The sequence below is a fragment of the Bombus flavifrons genome, chromosome 10, assembly GCF_040668555.2.
Source record: "Bombus flavifrons isolate JBK064 chromosome 10, iyBomFlav1_principal, whole genome shotgun sequence".
Lineage (NCBI taxonomy): Eukaryota > Metazoa > Arthropoda > Insecta > Hymenoptera > Apidae > Bombus > Bombus flavifrons.
In genome coordinates this window covers 3,856,828-3,874,876 of record NC_138451.1, presented here as the reverse complement: position 1 = coordinate 3,874,876, position 18,049 = coordinate 3,856,828, and the positions used below count along the sequence as shown (strand labels likewise).

The window sequence follows — 18,049 nt, the reverse complement described above, 5'->3', positions numbered from 1 at the left end:
ACAATTTCGGGGTTCTCTCGAAACCTATTCCTTTTTCTTCCTACGTCAATCAGAGGATGTCGAAGGAGGTGCAATGTTTTAGAGGCATTAGCGAACTTTTTTTAAATCAAAAACAAACTTAAGTATTATAATAGAGAGAACAAGATCGAAAAGGTATATATATTCTCTACGCGACTTGGTATCTCCTATCCTTCGTTGATGATATATCGATCGAGGGATTTTCTTAATCGACGATGAAATTTAAGTGCAATAATTTTAAGGGCTGTCGAGAACGAAAACACGCAATTGTTTGTTGTTAATCGGCGAGAGAAATATTTATGTAAGCAATTAGTTAATCGATCGATCGCTTAATTCTTTCACGGCCTACTATGCGATGATTTTCACGTGTAGACTTTCGTTGCGTCTTTGGATTTTATAATTTTTAGCGAGGTATCATATTCTTGTTCTTTACCTTTCACGTGTAACAATTTATTACGACCATATTACAAATGATAAATAAAAAAGGCACATCCTGAAATGAAAAAATACGTATGGTGTGAATTGCGTGATAGAAATCGGAACACTTTCACAGATATTCTATATAAAAGGCGCAGTGCAATGTATACCTAAGTTCTTTCAGTTTCATCTATCAACGACAGTCGGCCTTTGGAATTCTTCTTATCGAAGATCTCTTTCGAAAACGTAATAACGATCACATGCACATGTTCATCTCTTTTCCTCATTAATCCATCACACACTTCTCATCCAGCACTTTTTTGTTCACCACTCATTTTGCTTTCTTCCAATCTAAAATCGACGCAGGAGATTCAAGCGAGCTGTACGGACGTGTGCGAGAGCTGCGAAAAGAAAGTGTACCCCCTAGAAAAAGTGGAGACAAATAACAAAATATTTCACAAACAGTGCTTCCGGTGTCAGCAGTGCAATTGCGTGCTAAGGTAACGTTTGCAATCTTCGCTGAAACTTATTCCCTTTTCTCCCTGTAACCAACCTAACCCCCCCTCCACCGTCTCTGTTGTCTCTTCCTTCAGCACCAACCGATATATTACAAATACCATTATATCATCTGTAAGACGTTAAAAAAACAAGAGGCGATATTTGCAAGATATGATTTCTAGAATCGTATCTTATAAATATCGCTCATTTTTTTTTTTTTTTTAACACCCTGTATAGCTGGAACAAGGAAAATAAACGATCGTTTTTTCCATACAGGATGGACACGTTCACCTTAAATAATGGTAAACTCTACTGCATCCCGCACTTCAAGCAGCTGTTCATCACACGAGGAAACTACGACGAAGGTTTCGGCGTGGATCCACACAAGAATAAATGGACGACCAGCTCGAGCAATCCGACGAGTCCATCGCCGATCGCCGTTTCGAACGGCGATCTTTGATTTCTCGCGGATTCTCGCATGTTGTAATTAAAAGAAGAAGGGAGAAAACGATGAAATAAAAGCCCTCGGCGGCTATAAAACTGCTGCTTATGCGAACGAAGCAAGATCCGAATTGGTCGGGCAGCAGTAGAGAAAGATCCGTGGATACTTGAATTTTCCAAAGACAACTGCCGCATCAACTTGCGAGTCGATCAAACTGACCGCGAATCGTTTTTAGATTCTTTTCGAATTATGTAACTAATCGCGCCCTAATCACGTTATTAATCGACAAGACTCGCGACGAAGATTTCATTTCGTCTATCGTCCTCCCTATTTCCTTGCTGTCATTTTTAAGTATTTTATTTTTTAGACCTGTAGACACCCCTATTTGCCAATGCCCTATTTTAAATTCCGCTTAAATATTTGTTACATTTATTAAAATTATTATTATTATTATTATTATTAATATTATTATTATTTTTTACTTGTATAACTCTTGGTATTATTTTATTATATATGTTGTATAATACAGAATTTCATTGCGCTTTATAAAATATCGCGATCATTCATTCACCTCTTGAAGATTTTTGAAGCGGTTTTTCATACATCGTGCTCTTTTCATATATATAGCGAAGGTAAGTATTTTGTATAACAAATTGATATATTGGAGAAATTATTGCCCAAAATTTTGGAAAATTTCTTTAATTTTGACAAGTGACAGAATATTGCAACTACTGAAGAAGAACGAAGAACGAAGAACGAATCCTCCAGAACCCAAGCAATCTGGTATTAATATTCCATGTGAAAAATCAAAAAGTACCTCCTTAAGTAGAACATAATTTCCAATATTACGTATCTAAGACAGCAATTAGTATTATTTTAATAGCACATATTATTAATCATTTAAATTAGTACATTCAGTATTTTTGTTTCAAACTGATGTATTTTATTAATCGCAGAAATCCTTGCCGCATTCTTAACTAGGTTCTAGTAAATAAATCAATACTATATTGAGATAAGAATTTTTAGAAATATTCCACGGCATTGCACGCAGCTACCCTTTTAGAAGAAGGCGTTTCATTGGTCATTGGAGAGACAGGCGAATGGCCAATAAATATATTGCCCCACGAGCTTACCCGCCTTTTATCTCATTTCATTTCCTGGAAATGCCCTGAGGCACCTTTTTCTTTTACGTACTTTTATGGTACATCTTAACATTAATTACTTATCATATGACTCCTTTTATTTCCGTCTATTCTTCTCCCGAGCTGACAGGAAGAGAAATACTCTATTCATTATCTTTCACGATTACGTAACGTTGCAAATAATGCAGTGCATCTCTGCAGATGGCGTAATAGTCGTATTAATGACACATCACTAGCAATCGTTACCATCCACGTGTATTAATTATTCGCATCTTTGTGTTTTTCTTTCTTTTATCTCAATTTATTAAGTATCGCGTTTCTTAAAGCAGATGATCAGAGAATCTGTGTAATTCCAACATGAATTTTTCGTGATAAATAATACGGTGTTATTTTCAAAATAAGACAACTGTCACAGTGATAACGTGATACCAGAGAGGAAATGTGAGTGCTCGTGTTTATGATTCTGGTTGTTCCCAGACTGGTACTGCCCTCAGCGGTGAGATGTGAAAGTGTTCCACGGTAGCATATACAAGAACCTACTACAAACAATGTATACTCGCTGTGATTCCACGCTACAAGAGCCTATTTCATTGTATGATTCTATGGAAGAGTTCATACTTTTCCATCCGAGATAGACAAGTATGAGAATCATAAAATTGCGCAATAATTACACTTAGTTACCTCAGAAAGAGAAATTAATTGTTTATTACATCTTTTTTAGGGAAAAAAAGATAATATTTCCTTCAAAACGATAATAAATCAGAGGAATGACGCAATAACTTTAATATATTCTCTATACAGGATAAGTTTTTAGGTATAATATTAAATTTATTTTCCTCGCGATAATGTTGTTGTTATAATTAAAAATAAATTTCATTTTAATAGTAATTTCAGTAGTTGATAGGCTACGAATAATATATCTGAGGTGATGTATGTGCAGAAAAAGAACCTCTCGGTAATTGCATGGTCGTCATCATCACTGGGTTGATCGAATGTTGTGATCGTTTGGGGTTGGTTGGCATTTGCAAGTGTTCCGCAGACTAATAAAACCAGTTAGCTCGAAGAACCATCCACTATTGTGGGAAAAAGCTATTGAAACGAGTGCTAACAACTAGAAATAACAAGCAAACTAGCAATAATGAGAATCAACTAGAGATGACAAGCAAGTATTTGCTTTGTTACGACTACGTATCACGAGTACAGCTCGGTGATGAGTAACATTCAAGAACTCTGTTTATGAACATGCTCTTGCACATTTAAGTAAATTTTTATGACTGCTACTCGCGAACGCTGGTAGTTAAAATTTCCGAACCCCAATCAATATCGTAATAGTGTCCGGAAAGGTAAATCCACAATATCCACAATGGAAATATCCGCCAGTGGGAACGTGCTCTGTAATCTCGCATCGTCAGCAGTCCTGAGAGCTGTTCGCGAACTGGAGACGAACAGAGAATTTCCACTGGAGAATTTGTACGGAAACAGTTCACAAACTCCAGTGTTCGACCAGTGGGAACCAACCTCAAAGATGACAACTAGCAACTACCAACGATGACGATTAACGTAAAGACGCTTCGCAGTATTCTAAAGTTACCGCATTGCATTTCCATAGTAAATAAAACAAAAGAAAGTTTGAGTTTTGAGTAAAAAATCTCAGCTTGTCGCAGATCTTTACATGTTGCCGAATGTTTCGACTCTCAGTCCCTCCGTCTCTTTCATTCTCGTTTAAAAAGAGAGATTTTCGCTTCTTGTTTAAAAAAAATTATATTGAACAATTAATTCCTCTTTCTCAGGCATTCCTTAATTATCGCGTGATTTTGTTATTCTCATACCTATCTATCTTGGATAGAAAAGTATGAACAGTTCCGTAGAACCGTACAACGAAATAGGCTCTTGTAGCGTGGAGTCACACAGCTTACCTCGTTTATGGTGGAATTGAATAGGTTCTTGTATATGCTAGCGTGGAACACTTTCAACAGATGGCTGCGTGGTAATGGCAGCACCTATACCGTGGAACAACTAGAACAATAAGCGTTAGCATTCTAATTTCCTCTCGGTTGTTATCATTGTTTATTTCGAACAGAGAATACCAAAGTACAACCAGCTAGTTACTTTCTTCGTCGTACTCTCTAGCGGGAAATTGGCAACGCTTTCAAACAGGAACAGTAAGCACGCACCATGATTGTTTAATCCATTCAAGACCCATTAATTATTTCTTCACATTATATTTCCAACTTCTTAATTTTTAAAGTTCCTAAATTTAAAATTTACGAATTCTCACGAGCTCAGATTTTCTAATTATCAAATTTTTAAGTTCTCAAATTTTTTGGTTTGTTATTGTGCAGTAATATTGTATTTTCACGTATTATTTCATTGCTTGGTCATTGATGGATTAAATAACAGCTCTTTCTACGTATCCTGTTGCAACACAATTGACGTTTCAGATGGAAATCTGCATCGATTCTATAGAATCAGCGAAAAACGCGATCAGAGGTGGCGCAACGAGACTCGAAGTTTGCTCTGCCCTTTCCGAGGGTGGTTTAACGCCTACTCCTGGCTTTTTTCGATTACTTAAAACCATTTCACCGTTACCACTCTACGCTATGCTCCGAACACGTTCTGGAAACTTTATATACACGAAGGAAGAAATGGATGTTATGCTACTGGATTTAGAACTATTGAAAGAACACGGTGCTAGTGGATTCGTTTTTGGTGCATTGACACCAGACAACGAAATTGATGTAAAATCTTGTCAGGACATTCTTTCTGCTGCTCGACCATTACCAGTAACCTTTCATCGAGCCTTCGACGAAGTCAACGACCCCTTAAAATCCTTGCAAATTTTAATAAACCTCGGTTTTAAAAGGGTTCTGACTTCTGGCCAGAAGGATACTGCCGAGGAGGGGTTAGAATTAATACAGAAGCTCGTTCAAGAGGCTAAAAATAAAATTATTGTGATGCCAGGTTCTGGTATTACTAAAGATAATATCTTAAAAATAAAAGTGACATCTGGAGCGGAAGAGTTTCATGCATCTGCTAGAAAGATGATAACTTCGCATGGTACAAATAGAGTTAAAATTGGCACTAATAAAGAAACTTGTATCATGGTGACTGACAAGGAAATGGTAGAAGAAATGGTTCGAACTATTCCACTTGTTTTTTGAATATGATTTTGATGATTTTCATGATTTTATTAACACTTTCAACAATTCTACATGTCAAAAACACTAATAAATAACAGTTCATAATAATTATCAAAATATTTTATCAAATATATAAAATATATATTTTATCAAATATATAAGATATTTATCAAATATAATATTTATCAAAAAATTTTTACAACTTTATATTAGAAAAAAAGATGTTTCAAATTGTCTCAATTTCAATCTCAATAAAAATTGATAAAATGTTGAATCATGTTTGAACATAAATTGCAATATCTACTGTTCAGTAAAGTACGAAATCGAGAAAAAATACGACGATATGAGTTACTCAGATACACTAACTTTAAAGCAGCGTAAAAGGCACGAAAAAGTGCGCGCAATAGCAAAATTAAATTAATAATGTTGTAAGTTATATAAATAAATACTTGTATGAAAAAATGATTGGAATGCTAGTATTGTGATTTTATAAAAATATAATTTCCTATCTCGATTAGACACTGTAATATCAACACAAATATCCTTAAAATGCAAACGTATTCTTCTGCACAATAAGTTCAGCAGATGTCATTATCATTCGCGTTTAAATCGTAATGGTTTCACAGTACATAGAATAAGTGGAATCTATGTTACGCGTTGGAAATTATGTATGAGAAAGGATTACCTATTCTGTCGCGAAGAATAGAGAACAATCATTCGATGATTCAGAACCTTTGAAATTATCTCGACGTCCTTTTTTATGCATGCAGAAAGTTAACTCGGAGTCTACATTTCATCATAGTTCCTCTTTAAAAATTTTTAATTAGTCATTACTCTAACATCAGTCTAGTAGTTCAATAATATATGCTCTACTATAAACTGTACGTATGCACATTGATATTAATTGTTAGTATACCATTAAACATGAAATTTCAATCCTCCAAATCCCATAAACACTATCAAGGTCCTCTTGCATAATTTAATTAGTATCATTAGTAAGATATTACAAGTTACAGGTCACATGATACCAACACTATTAAATTCCCTTGCATAGTCACAATAAGCTTGCTAATAAAATAAACATCACAATTACAAGTCATCTGATTGTTTCATATCAGCCATTTTTATTTTTACGTTCCAATTGTACAAATACCCTTGTCCTTCACTGTACGTAAATTACTTCATTTATATTTTCCAAGAATATTACATTTCCCATTGATATTGTAATGTCCAATTAATATCCTATAATATTACAACTTTTACCTTATTTTATCGTTTAATCCTTAATGAGCTAACATTTCGATTGGTCTCAACAAAAATTATGCGTTCGACTTGAAGTGGCCAGTTGCATAGTATCATAATGGCGGGTTTTCATAGATCGCTCAAGAGACACGAGTGTCGCAAGCGATGCAATAATTTCGCGACGAATATCTTTGCGACTAATTTCGAATTGCAAAGATTTGCGCAACAGGTCGGTGCATAAGGGGTCCTCGCATGCGGAAGATGACGGCACTAGCGACCAACTGCAGACCGTGCACTTTCGATTTACGGGGCAACGTGAAGAATAGTGCGTACATGCACGCACACTTGCAATAGGTCTGTGGAATCGAAAGCTACTTGACACGTATATACGTGTAAAAAAACACACACGAGCACAGAATCGATGTATACGTTCGTAACGCATTTACGGTTTCGTGGTGCAATCACAAACATACTTGATTGTGTGTACGCGCGCGCGCGTTGTCATCAGTGAACGGGAATTTGAAAATAACCTCGGAAGGTAGAAACGATCGAGAGGGAAACACTTATTTCAAAACCTAACGTTAATGTCCAGTTTCGCAAGAAATTTCTGTTTTTTATGTACATTGCTAACCATCTTTCAATGCTCATCGATATAGAGAAATGTCACAAGATTGATTATTAATTGGATAATGTGTCGACAATAGAAAATAGGATTTCCTTCTTACGCAGATTTCCAACAATTCTTTGAAATTTGTCGGCGTAAAAGAAATACGAGACTAAATGTAAGATTAATTATTAATCGAATAATTTATCAATGCTAAGAGATTGGCTAATACTAAAACTACCCTACTTATTAAAGTATAAAACTTGTGTCGAAAAAACCAAGATATTACGATCTTGTTATGAGTATAACTTGTAGAACTTGTTATGAGTATATGTACTATGTGTGTTCTATAAAACGCTTTTCAATTTTCTTTCATTCTTTGATAAGACACACCCATCATTGTTACATTATATATATGGGGTTACACTGATAAAGTTTGAAACAGATGTGAAAATGTATATAGAAGCTACAGGATATTTAGTGCAAATGCATATTTTTCAAAGATCATAAAAGTATTTAAACTATCCATTATTCAATATATTAGTAAGCCTCAATATTCAGTGAGGGTATTTATAATTTTTTACTAATTACTTATATACATTTTCAGATTGGCCTTAAATTTTATCAATATAATCATGACACCAATGTCTCGTTACATGTATAAAACGAATAAGTGTATAACATGATGTTATCGATAAAAGTTTTCTATGGTGAGTATTCAAATATTACACTTTCACGAACCATTGTACACAAAAGCTACATAGTGCAAATAATGATTCATAAAAACTGTACCGCTCTAAATTCACAAAATTCCTGCGAAGGTTACATAATCAACCGCTCTGATAGTTCCACTATAAAAGAAACAATTAAACTTTGTCAACAATTAAACTTACCGAAAACCAAATGGCGCGCAATGACAAATCAGCCATTCAATCTGTCGTTCGAATAATCTCCAGTATTGTTCACTTACAGACAGGATCACCGTCGGTCTGAAAGTCCTATGCAAATGAATAATCAAGTAATCGATCGTTTAAAGTTGACATACAAGTTTCTTACCTGCGGAAGCGGTAAAGAAAAACACGATCATTGGAATCTGGCACGAAGGATCAAGGGGTCGAGATTTTTTAGCAATGTTGCCAACTGCTTCGTCGCCCATAAGTTGACCAGTGGGGAGCGTATGTATTTACCGGCAAGTGGCAGACGCGCGCGCATACCCCTGTAAGGTGCGTCGGCCTAGAGAATGTGTGTTGGTACGTGAACGCTCGACTGCCGGTGGCTGTGCGTTATTGCTCAACTGGACTCGTCTCTCAGTGCGAGAAAGACGTTCAAACCGTTCGGGCGTCCTCATCCGTGCATTCAAACCTCGTCCTTCCTTCTCCGTGAACTGCCACGGTGCATATCTCGTTTTGATTCCCTTTGTCTCATCTCGCGACGGTCCATCCGTTCCCCTCATGTAACCTAGAAATACACGGAGGAATATCCGAACACGGTCCGCAGACGCATTTTCGCAACTTGCATTGGAATGCAAGGTTATTTTCGTATCACTGAATGTGTGACAAGTGTGACAAATATACAGCAACTTTGCATCGATATCAATTTTCTCACTTACGTGCGAAGACACCTGATTTGATTCACGTTGTGAACAGACATGTTCAAAAGTAACAACATCGTTTTATCGTACATGTGTTATCAAGAATTGGCAAGGACCTGAAATACACACACAATTATACTTATTCGACGTACGTTAAAGTATTTGTCAAGATATAAATCAGGCGCGGAGACACGATATCGCCAAGGTAACTTTGCCAACATTTTAAAATAGGAGCATCGCACAATGTAATACTGTGCTGCAGAAATCGCGCGAGAAACTCATGTCATCCGTTCGATTCTATGAAAGCATTCAGTTGCAAGAGTAACCATGTATTATATTTCGATTCTCGAAGTTTCTGACAAAATGTATATATGAACTTCCTGTATTGTATACAGTACTTCCTCTTTAACATGTAAAAAAGCCAGTGGTTGCAACGTATCACTGATTTCATGCGTGTTACGATGTAGACGCGTGCTCGGTCTTATGAAATCAAAGAGGTGACGAGTGAAGTCGGGGAAGTGTAACGAGGAAGCAATGGAAAAGCTGTACGGGTATTAAATTCTCAATTCACCATATGTGCAATCTCGTTAGTTGTATGTATATATCTGACAGTTTGAAATGTAGAAATTTACATAATATTTCACAAAACCCTTTATAGTTGACCTACTTTCATTCGAGGCTAGTAAATGAAAGCATACGTTCTTTTAAAAATACGTTCTTTCTGCTCCAAATAAAACCATCGCTTATATCAAACTGTATGATACACTTCTCTATGAGCCAAGTTATATATTGCACGTGTTTGTCGTATGTATGTACAAGTTGTATAAATGGTACAATAATACATTATGTACATAGATATCTATCTTCGATATTAATGGAAAGCGAATCAGCAACTGCCATTTGATTTAATTTGAAAATACAAAGCAGGTATCTATTAGAATTGACCTTTTTATTTATTATTATTATATTTCTCAGCTTAGTACATATGCAGTATATTTCAAAAGTGTGAAAATCACCTGTCACGTGATCACGTGGTCAGCTGAATTTTTTGGATGGCCTAGAAAAATATTTTTAAAAGATGCGAAAGTCTCTTATAATATTGCCTGGCACTCGTGACACGAATTATGGCTTTGATTCAACGAAAGTAGGTTATATTCGTAAATGTCATTTTTAATTCGAACTACTATCTTAGCTAGAGAAAGATTTTTCGATCCCTCAATTAAAAATTATCAAATAACAATTTCATATAATATCTCGATATTTTGCACTTAATAAGGTACAAAAATAGTGGGATATTAACGATTACTTTAGCTGCTAAAAAAGATCATAAGACAAGGGTTTAATCTCGATGAGAGTAGATCGATGTGCACTTTCGATTTTTTTACATACGACACGAGCAACCCAAATAAGACTTGAATAACCCAAGTTACGTGTGTAGCACGAGAGGTGCATTTCTATCAAGTATTTTAGTCATTCGTATCGTTTATCCACGTAGCGCTGGACAAACCAAGAGAGGCGATAGCAAATCCCTCGGAACCGTTCACGGTCTCTAACGGTACTATTTTTTTCTTTGCGAATAACTGGTCAATGATCGCACAGATCAACAGAGAGAACGGATCATGGTTTCGACTTTGACGAAATCTCGACTTTTACCAGTTTTACATAAGACGTAAGAAGTAACGGAAGGGAATTTGCCGAACGGTATGGAATAGCAATTAGAACTCGTCGAATGACGCACGCGCAACACTTTCACATAACACGAACACGTAAACTGTAGAAAAACGCCGCATCACATGGTCCACGCGTAACTGGAGCGACATCTTTTCCTAGATTTTCGTAATCTAGATACTTAAGTATACTCGTAGACCGCAGTAAACATTATATTTTATTAAATTATTAACGTTATATTTTATTAAATATCACATTTTATTAAAACGAACTTGTTAACCTTACGCAGTTTTATTTCAACTCCCATCGTTCATATAGCTACTCTTTGTCCTGAAAACAGAAGTTGTTAACCTGACTCGATAGCCAATTACTCTCTTTATATTGCGAACACGCATCGTTGTCCCGAGAAGACCGAGTTCCGCAGCTGCGTTCGCGATTTAAAAAGATTCAGACGAATTTATTATACAGGAAGCTGAATCGTTTCGAGAATTCGTTCCCCTATTTACATGTCTCCGTTCCATCGGATAAAAACCTCCTTAATTATCCACAGTATTCGCGTCATCGCAATTTACCATTATTCTAACAATGAATTATTACAACAATTTAGCAAACTTAGAACATTAAACAGAAGATTTATATTCTAATCCGGTTATTTTATGAGCCATTTCAATGGACTGATACTTCTTGTCTCCTTAAATTGTCTTCCAACTTCTTATCTCCCATTTTTTGTCTGTAGATTGTCTTTTAATCGCTCTGCTATTAATCTGCTATTTTATATTATAATACTGCTATTAATCCTGCTACGTTCTAGAATCGTTATTGGTTTCCATTAGTGGATTACGTGTTAAAGATTTTAAAACATAAATTACAAATATTAAAATACGAAATATTCAAAAATAGTAGAATACGATCTTCTTACTTTGCATAGTTTTGAGAATAAAATCGTGACAGCATCGAGTGAACGAAATCTCGATGAAATGAAACTAATTAATGGAGTAGGTAGATGCAACCCGTTGAATACCAAATGAAATTAACATCGACCGCATCCAGCGATCATTTTGGTGGCACTTCCGCTTAGATCGACGGAGCTCCACTTTCTTGCGCGGTCAACGACGCGAACGCCGCTCGTGGACACAATAGGACGATTATCTGAACAGTTAGACAATCCAGTTGCACGAGAAGAAATAGAACTCGAAGACAATTCTTCTGCTTTAATTTCGAAGAAGATGTCAATGAAATTGCTGTACCTATCCGGTATTTATTAAATCTCCATGAATTTCCATGAATAATTATATATAATCTCGGAACAGCTACTTGCATATCGATAAATAACAACAGAATTAATGTTCAAATCTGCACGAAGAACTCCGTACGGTACCAATTAAATGAATCGCATGTTGAAAAAATATCAGGCTGAGGTCTTGATTCATAATTTCCGTCGTTTTTAGATCGAAGATCCGTCTGGGGTTTCACGATTGAGTGATAACGATCTCGATCGTCCAACAGCATAACGAAATTCCTACCTCGAAAGATTTGCTTGATGAATTTTTGGAATATTTTCGATCCAATCAAAGATCTTGCAATTCTCTTTTGCTATCCTTCATTCGAATGCCGATTTTTCTATTGCAGTAACCTCGGAGGTCGACATTTGCTGATCCTTGCGTAAGAGATCATCTCCTTTTTTTCTTAACCTTGACATCAATCTCATAATTAATGGCCTGGCCGATACTCGTTCACGAGGAGAAACAATATTTAATTTGATTAATAATTCAAACAGCATTGTCATTGGTGGAACGAAGTTACAAGTTATTTGTTGAAAAGCGACGAAGAGAAGATTCCATGACAGTAGCGCGCCAAGGAAAATGCATATACTATTCTTAGCTCGTCATATTTTCTATTCCATTGACAAATTATTATACAGCACGCTTTCTTTGTAATGATCTAAGGCACACGACGTTGCTCGCAGGATACGTAGTCGCTGTAAAACAGTTTCACTTTCCGCCATTGTCACGAATGGGCACGCGGCTCGTTCCACGAGGCCTATGCATCCTTCGAAGAAACGGATCGCTTTTCTGGGTCTGCGAAAGCGTGGAGAAATAGTATTGGTTTCTAAACACAATTTACAGATCGGTACACCTTGGTTAAAAGAACCGGCGTTTAGGTTTCTCTCGCTGGGGAAAAATCTTTCCATCCGGTTGGAACTTATTCTTGAAAGAGATGTCGTAAATGTGGTAACCATCCTGACGGTCGAGATAAATATTTCAATCTCGCGAAAGATTCATTTACGTTCAAATTATCAACTCGATGAGTGTGAAAATATTGTAAAGATTATTGGCGAGTCATAATCGTCATTCGATAATCGCGATATATATACTCTTGATTTTGATCTCACGAAATATCAAACGTCGTCGAATATATTTTCGTTTAAATTGTAATTAGAAGTTTATGAAAACGTTTTAAAAATGCTTAGTAAATCATCCTCACCGTTCCATAATAAAATTGTACATATTGGCACATAATTGTGCATGGTTTTTAATTCAAGAAATATTGCACGTTCATTTGCATTTAAAGTGTGTATTCGTGGTTCATGAAAATGTCTTAAGGATTTGGATAAATTATTCTCATAGTCAAAAATCAAAATAAGTATACATTACTACCGTATTTATTTTACTACATTACTACATTATTAACAGCTTTGCATTGCAAATTACACGGAAATATTTGAAAAGTCGTTGGCATATGCTTGCGAAGCACGTACTGTGACGTAAATCTATTTTTATTTTATTATCTTTCTTATTTTTGACGAGAATTGAAAAAACAAAGGTCAGGCCTATTCTCTAAAAAGGGAAATCTCCCAGTACAAAGTCCATATTAATATTATTCTCCCGTATTAATCAAACCTATTCAATTGTTTTCAGTGTGCCGTTAAAACGTGTGACAAAGAGGATGCGTCGTCATTGAAAAATCTTAACAAGAGATACCTTTTGCAAGGTCTTCAACCAATTTGTACGGAAGTCACAAAAGGAACGCTGGTCAAGATGGAGGATAAAAGCGACCCAAAAGCGAGAGAAAAGATCAAGAAGATGTTCAGCTGGAGCGACGGACTGACCCCGTGAGTAGCACGCTTGAAATTTGTTTGTACTTGCTTCCACTTTTACTTCGCTTTCGTCTATCGGAGAAACCAGCCACGGCTTCACTCTGTACTCAACTCTCCTGCGATTATATTGGTCACCGTAACAATTATGCAAATTATATTTGATATTGCTACGACGAACAATGTACAGAGTAACATACTGGCATTCTTAATCCTTAAAAACTGTCATAGGTGAAAGTTCACTGGAGTGTACAACGCGATATAATTTCAAATTCAGAAGAAACTTAGATTACAATTACACCGCTATTTTTCGTATCCATTTTGTGCGATATTGCATTACGTGTTTTGTATAAACGAATAATACTAAATAATATACTAAGAGGTAGAAATTAAACAGCAATGGGCTAAACTTATCGTTATGTCAAGATTCAAAGCTGAAATTATTTTAACACGAAGAGTATAGTCAGGAATAAAAAGCTGGAAATGTAGGTATTAATTAAAGTGAATTTAAAGAAAGTCGTGTTAAATCAATTAACTAGGATGAATTGCAAAGTAAATGTTTAGTATTTCCATACAATAGCACAGCATTAAAAGTATAACGAGATATCTTCAAGAATAATAGAAGGTAATGCTCGTTAGTATCGTAATTTAGACATCATAAAAAGCACACGTGTTTCTGCGATAAAGCCATGATCATGGTTTTGTAATCTGTTGCAAGAACGTGAGCGTTGCATGAAATCAACCAATTCGACTGAATACATATAGCTATTTTATGGTAACTTACATTCCAGTTTTCTGTTGATCCTATGCGGACGAATCAGGTTTTTCTTTGTGAATCATTAGATTACAGATAGTTATATTTATGCAAACTTATATTATACGAAGAATACCGAGCAGGTACAAGCTAAGGCATCCAGGGACCAAAAACGACAGGTATTTCTGAATCTAATAAAAATTCCCTAAGAAAATATAAAACGTAATGGCCCAAAAATTACAATCCCTTTCTTTCGACGTATGCTTTTTTTCAAAAAAATCATCCATCTATTCGTTGTATTCTAACTCTAACTCTAATTCTAAAGAAAATGGAAGACAAAGTACGATCTATTTCTTCGACGTGTGTTCGAAAACTTGGTCGTGTACTTTTATGTACTTTTAATCTTCCGAATCAATTGGAAATTTTTCCTCATAAATCGACGGAACAATGTAGAAAAGTGTAACGAAAAGAAAAAGGAAGAGAGAAAGAGGATACCGTTTTCCAGAAATATTCAATGAGAGAGAAAAGCGGTGGAACGATTCGGAAAAGTCGGCCAACGAACGACGCAGCAGGCGCGAGGCAAATTTTGCAAGAGCCACTGCGCGCTGGTACGAGACCACTTCGCTTCGCGACGGAGTTCGCAATCGCGCGTGAAAGTGGCTGACGAGGAGCTGCAAGTATCGGTGAATAGACTTGTCCGCTCGTGGTTCGTTCGTTTTATCGTTACACAGTGAAAGGGTAAAATGTAGGCAAAACACACGAACGATCGCGACCGACGCATCCTCGATACGACGCTGTGTCAGATCGACCTGACACCGATCTCTCCTTCGTAGAGAATCTTCCATCGTGAACTCTTCAACGGAATTATTTTCCACGAAATCCATTCTTTCAGCCTTTTTTTCCTGGAAGAATCGAGAGGCTCGTAACGAAGATAATCTTTGTACGCGTTTGTCTTTTTTGTCCAAGAAAACGAAATAATATTCTGGTACTGATAGTTTCTGTCTCGTAACAAAATATTCATCGCGTCATACGATCGCTGTAAGCGTATCGGTAATTAGAGGAACTATGCTTGGTTAAATTGTGAAATTGTGAAAATCTTGATAAAATTCGTTTTGATTAGAAGCATTTCATTTTCATTCGATGATAAAGATAATGAGTTCGATTCAAAAGTTTAGCGAACATCGTTTTTATCGTGAGCTGCTCGACTTTATTATTTTATTAATTATCAAATAGAATTATCGTTCTAACGAGCAACAGTAAGTAGCATCGTTAAGTAAAAGTAAATTGACGAGTTACGCTTGTACGGTGAATCACAATTAGCGGCAGGTCGTTGTGTAATATATTTTGAACTAGATATAGTCTGCGTTAGTACGAAACGTCTTTCACATTGAAAATTATCAGATTCAAGTGCTCGCGCTAAAAAAGTAAAAGAAAAGGGTTATATGTAGATCAACAAGCTGACTCAGTTATTATTGAGAAAGAATTGGATTCGTTAATGATGGTAGAAATAAATGAATCACTTACGCGGTATATTGCGTCATTAAATTTCAAAATGCGTAGTCATTTTAAATCAGATGATTCATTTATTTAAAAAACTGTTAAATGCAAATTACGTTTTGCTGTTCCCTTACGTACCGATTCTTGTTGCGAGAATCAGAAGGAAAGGAAGTCTGAAGACACCTCGAGAGATGGCACCACGCTTACCATTTGTGTTACGTGACGAAAGACAAGGGAAATTAGCATAATTCAACGAGATACGGGCGTCTCGTTTGCATGAAAACGAGCATCGACTAATAATTATTAAAGAGACAATATACGTTGCCCGATGACTCAGCATCGGCGCATTACATAAGTATAATTTCATTTTTTACGCGATCAATTATAATAGCTGCGTCAATTTTTTCACCCTCCTTTTTATTGAAAATAAAACGAGAACAACACGAGTAACATATTTAACGATAAATACATAAAGTAGGTGTTATTAAATAGTAAAAAAAACAAAGGACGTTAACAAAGAAGCGTCATTGAAGTCATAGCGTGTAATTATTTTTTTTTTTTTTTTAGAATGGCAAATGTAGCAACAATAAATGGTATAACGATAAAGTTGTCTATTAGAAAATCGAGAAGGAAAACGAGGAATAAAATGTCTCTATCGAGGAATAAAGAAAAGAAAAATTAGTAAGATCGTCTGAAACTGATAACTCGACCAAATAATTGTCATTCGCGCATCTCGTAAAATATTATCGCAATAATTGTTAACGCGATAAACACGCGCGACGCGTGCCACGCTTCGACGTTCGTTTCAAAACGAACGAACGCTCGTTGAATGCATTTATCGATAGCGCAATTAAAATACGAAATCTTCTTGCTTCTTCACACTCAAACATCTTTCCTTCGCTCGCCTTCCTTTTTAATGCAAATTCTTCTTTATGATATTGATTCAGTAAAATATTCAACGTCACGTTCGTCTGTGGAATTTTAATCGCCACAAAGTTGTCGCGAGAAGATTCTTGAAATAAATTATAGTAAGGAGAAAGATTGAAAAACGACGACGTTCTGTATATCACAGAATTCTATGGATATTTATCGCGAATGATATCACGCTCACACTTTTTTAACAACTTGCCAACGTTATATAAGTTTTGCAGAATTTGATAAAAACAATTTATCGTCCAAACATTCTGTAATATACTGGGCCTGTCACGATTATATTTAATTGTATTGAAATCTGATAAACATGTTGTTTATTTCACTTCCTACAAAAATCCCAGCTGATGCTTGACATTATCCGACGAATCCTAACGTAGTCACTTTCTCTAATAATCGATTCTCAAAATCTACGTGATATTTTTCCAACAATTCTTAAATCTTTTCGTTCAAAGTTAACAAACGCTTAATATTTGTATACCTCGTCTATCATTGCGAAGAGCAAATGTAACAGGGAACGTAACAGGGAACTAAAAAGAAGTAAATTTTTGGCGAAATCGATTCGAAACAGAAAGTTCAAAGTAGAAAATTATTAATAGCTCGACCATTTGCCACTGAAATATTTTCTTATTCCACACACACGTGCGTTATACGTATATATCATATCATGATACATTATTTCATTTAAGTTTCAAGAATTTCTAACGAAATACCGTTTATGTAACTTATCAAACCTTGTTTATCAAACATCGTTTGATTCACCAACGATACAATGTATTGTTGTAGACGAATAAAATTACTATTAAGAGTTATAAACTAGTCATTCTGACCAATTTAATAGTTCTAGCGTTAAAGAAAAGATTACGAGAATTTTTAAGTTACGACATTCTTCTTGTTAAATATCACGATAATGATAAATGAAACGACACCTGCCTTACAAAAAATAATTCAAACTTCCAGTCCATTTTTATAAATATCTCAAAATTTTCAGTTTCTCAAACATACGTATCAC

At 35.6% G+C, this 18,049-nt stretch overlaps 3 protein-coding genes across 27 annotated transcripts in view; all 3 read left to right on the top strand.

Moving 5' to 3' along the window:
* LOC138184439 (xin actin-binding repeat-containing protein 2) overlaps nt 1-1,926 on the top strand; it is a 75,715-nt gene extending 73,789 nt beyond the window's left edge. For 24 of the 25 annotated variants that reach the window (XM_069122374.1, XM_069122378.1, XM_069122372.1 and 21 more), the window contains 2 exons: nt 802-935; nt 1,210-1,926. In XM_069122374.1, the coding sequence (XP_068978475.1) occupies nt 802-935; nt 1,210-1,393 (318 nt within the window). In that variant the 3' untranslated portion in view covers nt 1,394-1,926. The remainder of the gene's footprint in view (nt 1-801; nt 936-1,209) is intronic. The other variant, XM_069122386.1, reaches the window with a different exon arrangement.
* A 145-nt stretch (nt 1,927-2,071) lies between these two features.
* Nucleotides 2,072-5,759, top strand: LOC138184441 (copper homeostasis protein cutC homolog). Its single transcript, XM_069122396.1, has 3 exons — nt 2,072-2,863; nt 4,598-4,679; nt 4,959-5,759. Exon 3 carries the CDS (start codon nt 4,959-4,961, stop codon nt 5,676-5,678), a length of 720 nt encoding a protein of 239 aa, XP_068978497.1. The 5' UTR covers nt 2,072-2,863; nt 4,598-4,679; the 3' UTR covers nt 5,679-5,759.
* Nucleotides 5,760-8,801: 3,042 nt separating this feature from the next.
* snu (ABC-type transporter snustorr) overlaps nt 8,802-18,049 on the top strand; it is a 51,171-nt gene continuing 41,923 nt past the window's right edge. The window contains exons 1-2 of the mRNA XM_069121664.1: nt 8,802-9,299; nt 13,681-13,874. Coding sequence (XP_068977765.1) covers nt 13,801-13,874 — 74 coding nt within the window. The 5' untranslated portion in view covers nt 8,802-9,299; nt 13,681-13,800. The remainder of the gene's footprint in view (nt 9,300-13,680; nt 13,875-18,049) is intronic.

Bases quoted from the DNA above. Each gene is read 5' to 3' on its own strand.
- LOC138184441 (XM_069122396.1), top strand. From the start codon at position 4,959: ATGGAAATCTGCATCGATTCTATAGAATCAGCGAAAAACGCGATCAGA.